Here is a 13679-nt window from a genome sequence, read left to right as displayed (position 1 = left end):
AGAATAGTTAAAGTTTATGATCTATTTTGTTTTACCAAAGGGATGACTCACAAATTGACTTACATAATAGAAACATAAGACCAGAAAAAGTGAAATCACAGTCATTTACTCTCACCAACATATTGTATAAATGACAACTTTATTTAAAACAAAATTAATGTTACAGTACAGTAGCTTTATTAGCACAAAAAGCACAGTGTTAATATTACTTGCTACAATTTGTTACCAAGAAATAAAGAAAAAAAAAAAGAGATCATTAAAGAAAGAATGAAAAAGAATATAACCATTCAAATTATGTGACTCTTGATATCGTTATATAAATTCACTTATGTTTATATAGACAGTTACACTGGAGAGGGATATTTAGGTGTGTAACAGTTAAAGCTGCTCAGCCAAACATGCTTTCACAAAAAGAGTTGCACGTCTTGACATTTCTCTCTCTTTTTAACACTGCTACATAACATATTGTAGTCAAGCCTTAAATATCAAAACACTGGCGAACAAATAAAGCAAACTATAAAAATGGCCTTAAAATTGATCAATACCAACTTAACACATACTGTATATTGAGCTTCAATATCATGAAACACATGCAATTAAAAAACTAACAAAAATAACAAAAAATGAAGGTACTGCTGTCTGTTCATTCCTTTATATAAGTGAACCAAAGCCCTAGTCTTTCTTCAGGGAGGACGACTACATAAAAGAAGAAACTATATGAGTTTCATATACGCTGCTGTTAGCACAGCAATCCACATGCTGTAAAGTTCCAAGTGCAAATAAAGACTTCAGCAAAAGTCTTGAGACTAATGTATTTAGGGGAGGCATTAAAGGGATAATTCACCCAAAAATTAAAATTCTCTCATAATTTACTCACACCCATCCCAGATGTGTATGACTTTCTGTCTTTTGTTGAACAAAAATGAAGATTTTTAGAAGAATATCTCAGCTCAGTAGGTCCTCACAATGCACGTGAATGGTGACCAAAATTTGGAAGCTCCAAAAGCACATAAAGGCAATCTATAAGACTCCAGTGGTTAAATCCATATCTTCAGAAGTGATCTGATCGGTGTGGGTGAGAAACAGATCACTATTTAAGTCCTTTTTTACTATAAATCTCCACTTTCACATTCTTCTTCTTTTGTTTTTGGTGATTCACATTATTTGTGCATATCGCCACCTACTGGGCAGGGAGGAGATTGTATAGTGAAAAATGACTTAAATATTGGTCTGTTTCTCACCCACACCTATCATATCACTTCTGAACATATACTGTAGATTTAACCACTGGAGTCATATGGATTACTTTTATGCTGCCTTTATATGCTTTTTGGACCTTCAAAGTTCTGGCCACCATTCTTTTGCATTGAATGGACATACAGAGCTGATATATTCTTCAAAAAATCTTTGTTTGTGTTCAGCAGGAAAAAGAAAGTCATACACACATCTGGGATGGCATGAGGGTGAGTAAATGATGAGAGAATTTTCATTTTTGTGTGAACTATCCCTTTAATGTACTAGCTATGCATTAAATGGTTTGTTCACCCAAAAATACAAATGTTGTCATAATTTAATCACCCTCATGTTGTTCCTGTATTACTTTCTTCGGTGGAACACAAAATGAGATGTTAGGCAGTTAATAGTGTCAGTTCCCATCTACTTTCATTACATATTTTTTTCTTTTTACATAGAATAAAAGTGAATGGTGTCTGAGGCTGTCAAAATATATATATATATATATATATATATATATATATATATATATATATATATATATATATATATATATATATATATATACACACATACACACTAGCGGTCAAAAGTTTGTAATGTACAGATTTTGTGCTTATGGAAAGATATTGATTCTTTTATTAACAATTAATACATTAATTTAACTGATCACAATGTACAGTCAGGACATTAATAATGTGAAAAATTACTATTACAATAAAAAAAAAAAAAAAAAAAAAATTCCAAACATCTTGAACTACTTCAAAGAGTTCTTTTCAAAACATCCTCCATGTGCAGCAATGACAGCTTTGCAGATCCTTGGCATTCTAGCTGTCAGTTTGTCCAGATACTCAGGTGACATTTCACCCCACGCTTCCTGTAGCTCTTGCCATAGATGTGGCTGTCTTGTCGGGCACTTCTCACACACCTTACGTTCTAGCTGATCCCACAAAAGCTCAATGGGGTTAAGATCCATAACACTCTTTTCCAATTATCTGTTGTCCAATGTCTGTGTTTCTTTGCCCACTCTAACCTTTTTCTTTTTGTTCTTATCTTTCAAAAGTGGCTTTTTCTTTGCAATTCTTCCCATAAGGCCTGCACCCCTGAGTCTTCTCTTTACTGTTGTACATGAAACTGGTGTTGAGCGGGTAGAATTCAATGAAGCTGTCAGCTGAGGACATGTGAGGCGTCTATTTCTCAAACTAGAGACTCTGATGTACTTATCCTCTTGTTTAGTTGTACATCTAGCCTTCCACATCTCTTTCTGTCCTTGTTAGAGCCAGTTGTCTTTTGTCTTTGAAGACTGTAGTGTACACCTTTGTAAGTAATCTTCAGTTTTTTGTACAGCATTGTATAGCCTTCATTCCACAAAACAATGATTTACTGACGAGTTTCTAGAGAAAGCTGTTTCTTTTTTGCCATTTTTGACCTAATATTGACCTTAAGACATGCCAGTCTATTGCATACTGCGGCAACTCAAAAACAAACACAAAGACAATGTTAAGCTTCATTTAACGAACCAAATAGCTTTCAAATGTGTTTGATATAATGGCAAGTGATTTTCTAGTACCAAATTAGTAATTTAGCATGATTACTCAAGGATAAGGTGTTTCAAATAGTGAATGGTGCTGTTTTTTACATCAGTAATGTCCTGACTATACTTTGTGATCAGTTGAATGCCACTTTGGTTAAAGTACCAATTTCCTTCCGAAACTTTTGGTTGCCAGTGTGTGTGTGTGTGTGTGTGTGTATATATATATATATATATATATATATATATATATATATATATATATATATATATTATTATTATTATTTTTTTTTTTTTTTGTTTGCTTGCTTATAAGACAATACTCTTAGGATTTATGCTGACACTTATAGGCTATAAGTTTTCAGTTATTGATGTCCTATTAGAAATATTCTATTCTCAGATGAATGTGTCTCCCATGATCAATTTAATTTATTAATAATTTATTCCACAACCAAAAGTGTACGATAATATGGGGTTACGGATTTAAAGTGAGTAGTATTCTGCTGGCTATGTGATCTCAACATGGCAGCCACCATGAGGGGGCGACCTGCCTCATGTAGAATAAAACAACATTTTCGAGTCTGTGTCTCATGTGAGTGAACATCATTTTAAATGTTAAATAAAGGAACTTTAGTACATTTGACAAATAGTGTGAATTCAGGTAAATTGGGACACTTTGTAATCAAAATGAATGGCAAAAATTGGCCCAATTTACTTCATTTCACACTAATTGTCAAAAGTACATTAAATGTAGGTACTTTATTTTCTTTTTAACAGTGAAACGGTTAAGTTCACCTTTGCAGAAAATATTTTCTAAGAACCCTGGCATTGATATATTTCCTGAATGGGACATTTATTTTAAAGACTGTTTTACACAAATTTAAAACAAGATTTTGAATTGACATTATGTAATAGACTTTTACATTAAGCATGATGAAGCCACTGTCTGGACTAGCAGGTATTAGTATCAATGAACACAAAGGAATGTTAAACATCTTTCAGATTGTAATTAGTAATTAGTTTTTTGTATAAACACACAATAGACTTATTTTTTTCTGACAGGTGAACATTCTAAGGCTGCAATGCAAAGAAAAAAAAGCTAAAATGTAAAAATGACTTTGAGAGCTGCTACCCCTGCTGAAAAGACAAGCATTATGGTAACCACGTAGTGTTTTGGATGATGGTTACCAGTATGGAAAGCTGATGTGCTGGTGGACCCACCAGGTTTCCCAACTAGCTTAACCAGCAAGATTTCTTGGTCAACAAGCTTCACCAGAAAGACCATGGTGGTCGACCAGCTTCTTAAGTTTTGCAGCATGGCTATGCAGGCCCACCAGCTAGAACAGCACCAGACCAGCACTAACCATTCTGGACCAGTATGGAAATACATGCTGGTTTATGCTTGTCTTTTCAGCAGGCACAGTCTTCACACACAAGCATGCAGTTACTGTCCCCAGCTGTCCCGGTCATCGCTTTCATCAGTGTTGGACTCGTATCCAGAAGCGATGCCGGACTCTCTGAACCCAGGTGTCTCCAGTGCTCTGAGGAATTGGTTACTTGGAGGAGAGCAATCACCCGAAGGATCTTCATCCTGACCCTGACCAGAGTCACGGTCCTGCTCCGGTTTCTTCTTCTCCTGGTCTGAAGGTTCTGTGAAGAAACGGAAGCTGTCCAGCCGAACTAGGCTGTTCGAGAGAGGAAAGCCCCCTCGAGTGGGTGGGGGAGGGTTGAGACTGGGGTCACATGGTACAGCTGGCATGTTGGCCCTCAGGGTGATTTCCAAAAGGCTGTCTTGAGATCCCACTTAAGGGAGGAAGTGACATAATTGCATAGTTAATGATACAGTCATTCAGATTTCATTAAATCATCCTGTGTCATTAATTTATCAAGCTGGAGGTATTAGCTTTAGACATATTTGCACTAAAAACACAGACTGTGACAACAAGAACTAACTTAACCTTGCAGACATAAGGGAACCAGAAAGGAAAAGCTCTTGAATGCATTTGTTTAGAAGCTCTGTGTTGAGATATTTACAGATACATATAGATAGTACAGATGGGGAAAAAGTTTTATTCTAGATGCATCACAATGCTCTCTAAAACCATTCTGCATTGATGTATAAAAATAATAATCTGAACCATAAACCATAATTTGAATTTTATATCAATTATTATATATAATTGTGTTTATTAAAAAAAGCATATATGCATTATATAACAAATACAAATATATGACATGTGGTGTGTAAAATCTGCCACACTAAATGGAAACATTTCAGAAACATGAATAAAACCTTTATAAAATCTTAAAACTGCAATAATGGCATGAAGGGTGCATCTGAAGCAGCATAAATATGTTTACACAGGAGACACAATCGTGGGAAACAATATCACATACTCAAATGCTAATTGCCGATTTTCATGCTCATACATTGGGGTGCACAAAGGTCAGATTTCTTTGCTTTCATTGAGGCACACAAGATGGAACATTCTCAAATCATGCTGGCATAATATGGATTATCAGGTTTTGAACAACTTCAAACAACTTTTGGAGTCTATGCCAGCTCAATTCATGCAATTTATGCTCAATTTATCTTAATGTGGTTGCCTTAACTCTCGCCATAACATTCAAAATCGTACTGTATATTCCAACACGGAGCTGTCACTTTGAAACAAAACCCTTGAGCAAGTATCAGAGCTTCCACATACTTCAGAAAGTGCAACTCAAGATTTTCTTCCCCTTTGTTGATGAAAAATTGGCCCCATTTACACCTGATATTAACATGTGTTTTCAGATGCAATCAAATAGCACTTGACTACATTTAATGTCAGGTGTAAATGCACCTAAGATGCATAGTGATCGGATCACTGAAACCACATTCGGGGGCGGATTCTGGGACCACATTCAAAGAAGGTGTAAATGCAAATGGATTAAATGCAAAGTGAGGCAGCGAGACTCACAGGGTGAATTTTTGTGTGGTTGAGTGCGTAGCTCCAGATCTTGGATGTGTTTCACTAGCAGAGAGAGATGCTGCAGAAGTTCAGTGTTCTGCTGCAGGAGCTGCTGGACTCTGGCTTGCGCCTCCATCCTGGCGCTGGACTCCACCGACAGCTGCTGCTGCAGCAGAGCCACCTAAGCAACAACAACAAAAATGACTCCATCACTGAATGGTTTTATTAAATAAGAGCAATGTCATTGATATACTTTGTACACCAATAATTGTAGACCACAATCAATAGACAGCAATCCGATTAGGCACAGAAAACATAATGACTTAATGTGACGTGATCTGACCTGTGCAGAGGCGGCTTGACTCCTCTGCTCCTGCTGCTGTAACTGTCTCTGTAGCAGCTGTACCTGATGGCTCACAGTTAGAGGACTGGAGAGAGGAGACGCCAGTCTGGAGGATACCAACACAGGGTCTTCACACACCTGTGTGTAAAAAGCGGAGTTAGATGCTGTTTATTAGCTTTAAAGGAATATTTTACCCAAAAAAGAAAATTTGGAGATTATTCACTCCCCCTTAATGCTGTATGACTTTCTTTCTTCAGTGGAACATAAGAGGAGAAATTTGAAAAAGCCTCACATTCGCTTGATCTTGTCTTTTTGCCATATAATGTAAGTGAGTTGTTACTTCAGGCCAAAAGGATGGAAAAAAATAAAATACCATAAAAGCAATATTTAAGGCATTATTCACTCTTAAATCAAATCACTGATCAACTTCCATTTCCAGTGCTCAAATCAAATAGACTACTGTTTCTGTGGATTTATTGTGATTTTTTTTTTTTTTTTTGGAGCTTGACAGTCCGGAGAAACCACTAAATTTTATTATCTGGCAAAAAGCCATGTGAAGATTCTTCAAATTTCCTCTCTTGTTTTCCATGAAAGAGAGAAGTCAAATGGGGTTGGAACAATATTACTGTGATTAAAAAATGACAGAATTCTCATTTTGGGTAAACTACTGCTTTAACCAAATTATTATTGGTTATAAGTGGGCCTTTTCTTTGCAGATGAGGAACATGTGAACATGTTGGGAAGTTGTGCATACAGGAAAAATTTTCAAATGTTCCAAATCTGCAAAGCAAAGACAAATTAATGTATTTAATAACCATTAATCAGGTGCACAAATTATTCTAGCTTTGGGATCTATTAGATCCAAAGTCTTTCTAGCAAGTCAGTCCACTTGGCGGCCAACTTTGGAATGCTCTTAGGAAGCTATTTTTCTATGTAAACAGGTGGCACACAAGAGAAGCTCCTATCTACTTATCTAGCTATATCTCAAAGACTAAGGAACTGGTTTTTAGCTCTTCCAAAACACTGATCCATCCTTCCAGTATTATCCTTAACGGAGAGATGGTTGAAAGGGTGGAGCATTTCAGATATCTTGGCATTACATTGGATAAACATCTCAACTTCAATCAGCACACTCTAGGTATTTACAAGTGCTGTCAACAGAGACTTACAGATATTTGTAAACTTAAACATCTGTCTGTTCAGCCTAGTCTTCTTCTTCTTCTGTATCGAAGTATTATTGAGCCAGTTTTATGTATGGTGCCATTTGTTTCTTCCATGTGTTAACAGTTACCAATAAGAACAAACTCTTGAAGATAACTAATTTAGCAAGAAAAATTATTGGTATTCCTACCCCTAATTTATCGGACTGTGTCATTTCATATACACTCCGGAAGGCACATACAATTTTAAATGATCCAGACCATCCACTTTATCAGTATTTCATCCTCCTTCCTTCTGGCCGCAGGTATAGACTACCCATGTGCAGAAAGGCCAGCTATGGTAGAAGTTTTGTTCCTATGGCTATACGAGCTTTAAACACATAGGTAATCTGCCATTGTGATGCCAACTTATGCTCTAGCATTCGTTGTATGATCTTGTTTTTTTTTTTTCTATGTTTGTGATTGATTTGATGGTTAATATGTATGGTGTTGTTGTGTTTATGCTTTCTACGCACACACGTTGAAAACAAATTTGTGTTTGAGGACAAATAAATTATCTATCTATCTAGCTATCTACTTGAATGTGGAAAGACCGAAATCTCCAAAAAAGTTGGTCAAGATTACGATCAAAGACCATATTTCAAATCTGACAACACTGGTATCATAAATTGTGATTCTTTACCTCAGATAATGCTAAAAAAACAAAATTTTACAGGCTTGTATAGCTAATGCGCATGTGCGTTCTCAAGTTGATTGACAGGCGATGTCTTTATCAAAAAGGTGATTGGCTCTTTAACCTGTAAGGTGGGAATTCCTTTCTATATCCGTTGACAGTTGGGCGTTCCAATTTCTACCATTCATTTTAATAGAAGTGGCCCGTCTCTGCTAAATAGTCTCTGATTAGATCTATTGACATCTAAAACACACTGAGCAATGTATTTAAGATAAGTTTAAGTTTATTTGTCACTTGCTCAAAAGGGGTGGCAGTAAAACATTTTTTTTTTCTAGCTACAATGTTGAAGCAAGCAGGAAAAAATCTGGTCATAGCCATGGCATCTTGAATTGCAGAACCTGTTAAGCACTCTCAATACAGTTATTAAAGGGTTATTAGTTGACATGATCCAGCAGACTGCGTGGCCTAGGTCTGTTTCCCAACCTTTTTTGCTGTAAGTAGCCCCACAGCACCATCAGTAAGGTTCAAGTACACCTTCATTGACACAAAACCAAAGATGTGTACCAAAGATAACCAAGAATGTTATCATTAATATTGTATTATCCCTGATGTACAAAAAAAGAAAAGATGAATTTATGACATTAATTCATAATTCATTAATTAAACAAGCCATATGAGCCATGAAACTCACAATTAGAACAGACTAATGCTGTTCTAACCAATATAGATTGTCACAGTCCAGCGATCCCCCACTCACAGTGCAGTTATAATCATGCCAAGGCGGGCCAGATTAAAAAATAACTAAATAAACCCTACTGGCTTACTTTGAATGGCTAATATCTGTTCTAAACAAGTCAGAGTTGTCTGGGTTTTGAACTGAAGAGGTTGATAATATCGTCATAATTCAAAGTGTCTGTTAGTTCTCTTTCAAATGACAGGAGTATCAAGTTGTTAAGGCGTTCTTTTAACATTGATGTCTCAAGCATTTCTTGATCTGGTTTGTTACAGAAAAAAGTCTCTCAACACAGCAGGATGTCATAGGTAGTGTTAAGATGGCCCTTAATATTGAGGAAAATGTCATCAGGGCAGCTATCAATTACTTCAATCAGTGAGGGGAATTTTCCGCTCTCTGTATCACTTTTGCGGAAGATGTGCTGAGTGAAAACTATGTATTCAGCATCACAGACTACAAAACCATACACATCACATGGGGCTTTCAACAGTTCTTTCATGCTAAAAGTAGCAGATCCCAATAAGAAGGAACACGAAGCTCGCATAATCCCATAGGTATCATCTTTAAATAGACAGTTTAACTCCGCTATATGCCTGTCAAGAATTTGACAGCGGACGTTTTCCCCAATGTTTTAGTGACGACAGACTCATGGAACTTAGTAGACAACTTGCTTGCATTAGAAGAAGTGACATCCCACTGACGTACTGAGGTTAGCACAACATTCTTGGGATGTTGAGGCTGTTTCTGTTTCCCTTTCATTCCCAGACAACTCACTATCCCGCAGTTCCTTGTTTTCTTTGGACAAGTCTTGGTCTAGATGTTGTAGGGCCTTGGCCCACTTAAAATGGCAGCAGAGACCGCATGGCCCTTTGTTCTATGATCAAAGGAGAGACTTTGAACTCAGTTTCCCAGGATCCTTCACAAATTCACAACTGGATGCGAAGTCCCGCCCATGGACCCAGTCTCAAACGCCACTGGTCGAGCGGCCTACGACCGATGACGTCATCTTGTCAATAAAACCAGCGGACAGATGAAATTCGGCCTCTCTGTGCTAAGCTCTTCCTGGCTGTTAAGGGACATCTGTACTGTGCACGTACTGAAGGAGTTTTCCCTCCGTTTGGACTGAGAACAAAGAGACCACATTTTTCTAACCTCACCATTTAGCTTTGTTCAAGTCTTATAGTATACTTATATCAACCGGTTCAGTTTCACTGTAAAGCAACAGTGAATTTATTTTGAAAAACGGAAAGGCGACCAGTTTCCCTTCTCCCTCTTTTTCATTCAACGTTGACTACTTTCTGCATTCTTCTCCATCGCTGGATCCGAAGAATAAAGCAGAGACGCGTCTTTTCGCTGACGAGCGTAAGACAAGGGACCATCCAGACCGTTTCTCCTGACCGCTCAATGCAACAGGAATTCCAACGGACAACCCTACTGAAATCACACAGGATTTCCCAAGTAAGGCTTGATATCTGGGCAGATTTAGTTTAGAAACTGTGATTTTTCTTGTGAAACTAAATCGTATTTGTGATTCTAAATGCTGATGTTTTGAGTATATTTGTATGTTAAACTCTGCTCGCTGCTTCGAGTTGGGAGATTTGTTTTAGTTTCTTTTGGGGTTACGTTTGTTTTGTTGAGTGATTTGAACTAGTAATTCAGTCCCGCTGTTACGAGCGGTTACCCTTAACTAAACTGCATGCACTTTTCCTCTCTCTCTCGCTCTCATTTTCTCTCTCTCACTGATATTCATTGAGTGAGCGGCGCCACGGTTTGTGTTCGACTCAGGCTGGTGAACCAAATTCTCCCGCCTGTTTCGTCAGTTCCTTTGCGTGTCCGCTCATTTCCACCCGCACGTGGTATCAGCTCCACTTTGGATTTAACCCTCCATTTTGATTCCTTTGTTACCACATCTGGACACACACACACACACACACACTAGCATATAGCTCCACTGATAGTTTAGGATTTCCTTGATTTAATTTTTTTTGATTATATTCAGATAGTATTGGCTGTGTTCACTACTGCTTGATTATAATACATCTTGTTATATTATAATAAGTACTCCTGTTTGTTTGTTTGAATATTGTGTTGAAGCTAACCTCCGCCACGTGAAGAACTCCCAAGTTACCTCAGAGTACTATTATTTTATTGGTGTTAGAAACTAACTGTAACTAGATTACTATTAGATTTGTATACCAACAATTTAACTAGTTTTCCCCTTTTTGATTATTTTGATTAACAATTAAGATACTCAACCTACAGGGTAGATTTTGTTTTATGAGACTCAATCAGTAACTTGCTATCATTTTTCTCTTTTCAAAGAGTGGTGCCCCGAGAATAGAGTTTAATGAGTTAAATTCTATTTAATTACTATTTACTTATTTAATTGTTATTTGATTATTCCATAATTAATAACAATTAATTATTGATTATTTCTGATAGTAAAACTGATTTAAACAACCAGTAGCACCTACATAATAATTGGTGCCCCGTGTGAGGCCGTGATAATTCTTGGCTTCCTCCGATATTCTTGCAAATAACTAAATATTTTAGAGTAGCCAAAGGTCTCCCCTCTTGGCTTCCTTTTTCTACAGGAAGTTCAAACTGCTAAGACACAAGGCCGGTTGTGGTTGTGAATCATTGCAAGTGTTGTGTTAGTGGTTGCTAGTTTGGTACAAATTCAGTTCCCTATCTGTCACTCACTCGACGTTGGTGTCGATGTAGTGACACTAGGGGTCACTCTTGGGAGCCCGAGACACCTCTGGTCTTTGATAAAAGGCCAATGAAAATTGGTGAGTGGTATTTGCATGCCACTCCCCCGAACATACGGGTATAAAAGGAGCTGGTATGCAACCACTCATTCAGATTTTCTCTTCGGAGCCGAACGGTCATGCTCATTGAGCTGAATACTACTGTTCATTCACCTGCTGGATCTGACGGCGCATTTCAGCGGCTTCTCCCTCCTCTGCACTGGTGCACTGCAGAGAACGCCCCTGGGCGCTTCGGCAGAAAAACTAGAGAGTATATTTTCTGAAAGAGCATTTTTCCCCTCTAAAAGAGTATATATTTCTCTAAAAGAGCGCACACACGGAACGTCTTTTTAAAGACGCGTCTTTTTGAAGATGCTTTTCCGATTGTGTGTTATTCCTGGTTGTGCTCGTTATCTCTCGCCTTCTAACGGTCACGATCACTGTCTTTCGTGTCTGGGTACTGCTCACGCGGAGACAGCGTTCGTGGATGGTCACATTCTCATTGCGAGAATGTGTCCATGGCAACGTTGCGGTCGCGGCTCGCCTTCGTAAGGAAGCGAGCCACCCCAGAGGCTCCCGCCTCGGTCCTTTTACCCACGGGTTTGAGGCCAGCGCGGCTAGCACTGGGGCCGATTTGGGGACCCCAATGGGACCGCCTACGCCGGGTATCTCCCCGCGGAACTCCCATTCCCCAGCACGCTCGTCTGCCCCGATCGGGCTTCCGGGTGAGTCCGCCGGCTCGTCTCAAGGCGAGTTCGACCTCTTATTCGGAGCCCGCGAAAGTGATGAGCTCTCGAGCGCAGCATCGGAGAGCGGGCTCGTCCAATCGGAAGCCTCGGCTGGGCTCCTCCCTTCGGGGTCGATCGCCCAGTCACAGGCTGACGCGGAGATGACGACATGCTTTCCCGGACAGCCGCGAGCGTCGGTTAGAGTGGATTTCACCGCTCTTCCCTGAACCCTCGCGGCTCTGTGATTGGTTCCTGGGCTCGCGGCGCCGCTCAAAGCCACGCCCCGCCCCGTTCCTTTCTTCCCGGAAGTGCATGAAGAGCTGACAAGATCGCGGGAGGCACCTTTTACTGCCCGGTCCCGATCTTTTCAGCTTCCCCGCTCTCACTACCCTCGATGGTGGGGCGGCCAAGGGTTATTCGGCAATCCCCCGGTGGATAAAGGCGCTCGCGGTGCACCTATGCCCGCAGAGCGCCGCCACCTGGCGTGGGTGCCCAAAGCCCCCGTCCAAGGCCTGTAGGTTTACGTCGTCTCTGACGGTCAAAGCCTACGGCGCTGCTGGGCAAGCCGCCTCCGCCCTGCACGCCATGGCTCTCCTGCAAGTCTGCCAAGGCGCTAAAGGAACTGCACGAGGGTAGTTCCGCCCCGGGATTGATGCAGGAACTGCGCTCGACGACCGACCTCGCTCTCCGAGCGACGGAGGTCACGGCGCGGTCTCCCGGGCGGACGATGGCCACACTAGTGGTCCAGGAGCGCCACCTTTGGCTCAACCTGGTCGAGATGGGTGAGGCCGACAGGACACGATTCCTTGCTGCCCCCATTTTCCAGGCGGGCCTATTCGGCGACACTGTCGAGGACTTTGCCCAGCAGTTCTCGATGGTAGAGCAGTAGATGGATGCTAGCCGGCTTGTCCTGCCCCGGCGTGGCTCAAGATCCCCCCATCTACTCATCGCCGAGGGTGTCCCCCTGCGGTGACTGCACCGGCTCCGCTGCAGCCCGCCCCTCCGGCCCGGCCCTGGCATGGAGCCCACCGCAGGAAGCCGACGCCACCCGTCTCACAGCCGGCACTGAAGAACCCACGGAGGTCTTCGAAGCGCCCCTGAGACGGGCGACCCAGGGACAACGAAACCCGCTGCTCTGGAGCTGGTAAGCAGATCTTCTTTTTGTTACCTTTTGCATTTAATTGCGCTGCATGCCCAAGTGGCTGCAGTACTCAAGAGCTCCGCAAGAGTGGTTTCCTTGTTCCCTGGGTCACATATTCGGTGTGTACGGCTGGCATCACGACCACCGTCCACCACTCCATTTGGCAGGTTGGCGCTCCAGCGGCAGTCTCCCGCCCTGAGCGCCCAGCTGTGGCACAAATCCGCCCCCGATGTGACAGTCTCCACGGGTCATGAGGACAGGCCTCTTCCTCCCCCTTCCCAGGCTGTTCCAGGGGTGGTCACAAGGAGCCAGGTAAGTGCTTCGATGTCCTCGGACTCAGCACGGCCACGATGTGGTGTGGCACCTCAAGCTCCGCCCCGCCGCGAGGCCCCACCCGCCGGTACATCCGATGACGTTGTCCCTTTGGTCCCCCTTG

The 13679-nt window shown here is 41.0% G+C and overlaps 1 protein-coding gene across 1 annotated transcript in view; it reads right to left on the bottom strand.

Moving 5' to 3' along the window:
• Positions 1–3034: 3034 nt before the first annotated feature.
• nos1apb (nitric oxide synthase 1 (neuronal) adaptor protein b) overlaps positions 3035–13679 on the bottom strand; it is a 40566-nt gene continuing 29921 nt past the window's right edge. Inside the window, exons 8-10 of the mRNA XM_051701565.1 lie at positions 6059–6196; positions 5725–5896; positions 3035–4567 (exon numbers count right to left, since the gene is read on the bottom strand). Of these exons, the coding sequence (XP_051557525.1) occupies positions 4209–4567; positions 5725–5896; positions 6059–6196 (669 nt within the window). The 3' untranslated portion in view covers positions 3035–4208. The remainder of the gene's footprint in view (positions 4568–5724; positions 5897–6058; positions 6197–13679) is intronic.

Source organism: Myxocyprinus asiaticus, chromosome 6 (genome assembly GCF_019703515.2).
Source record: "Myxocyprinus asiaticus isolate MX2 ecotype Aquarium Trade chromosome 6, UBuf_Myxa_2, whole genome shotgun sequence".
NCBI lineage: Eukaryota > Metazoa > Chordata > Actinopteri > Cypriniformes > Catostomidae > Myxocyprinus > Myxocyprinus asiaticus.
This window is presented reverse-complemented; position numbering and strand designations above follow the sequence as displayed.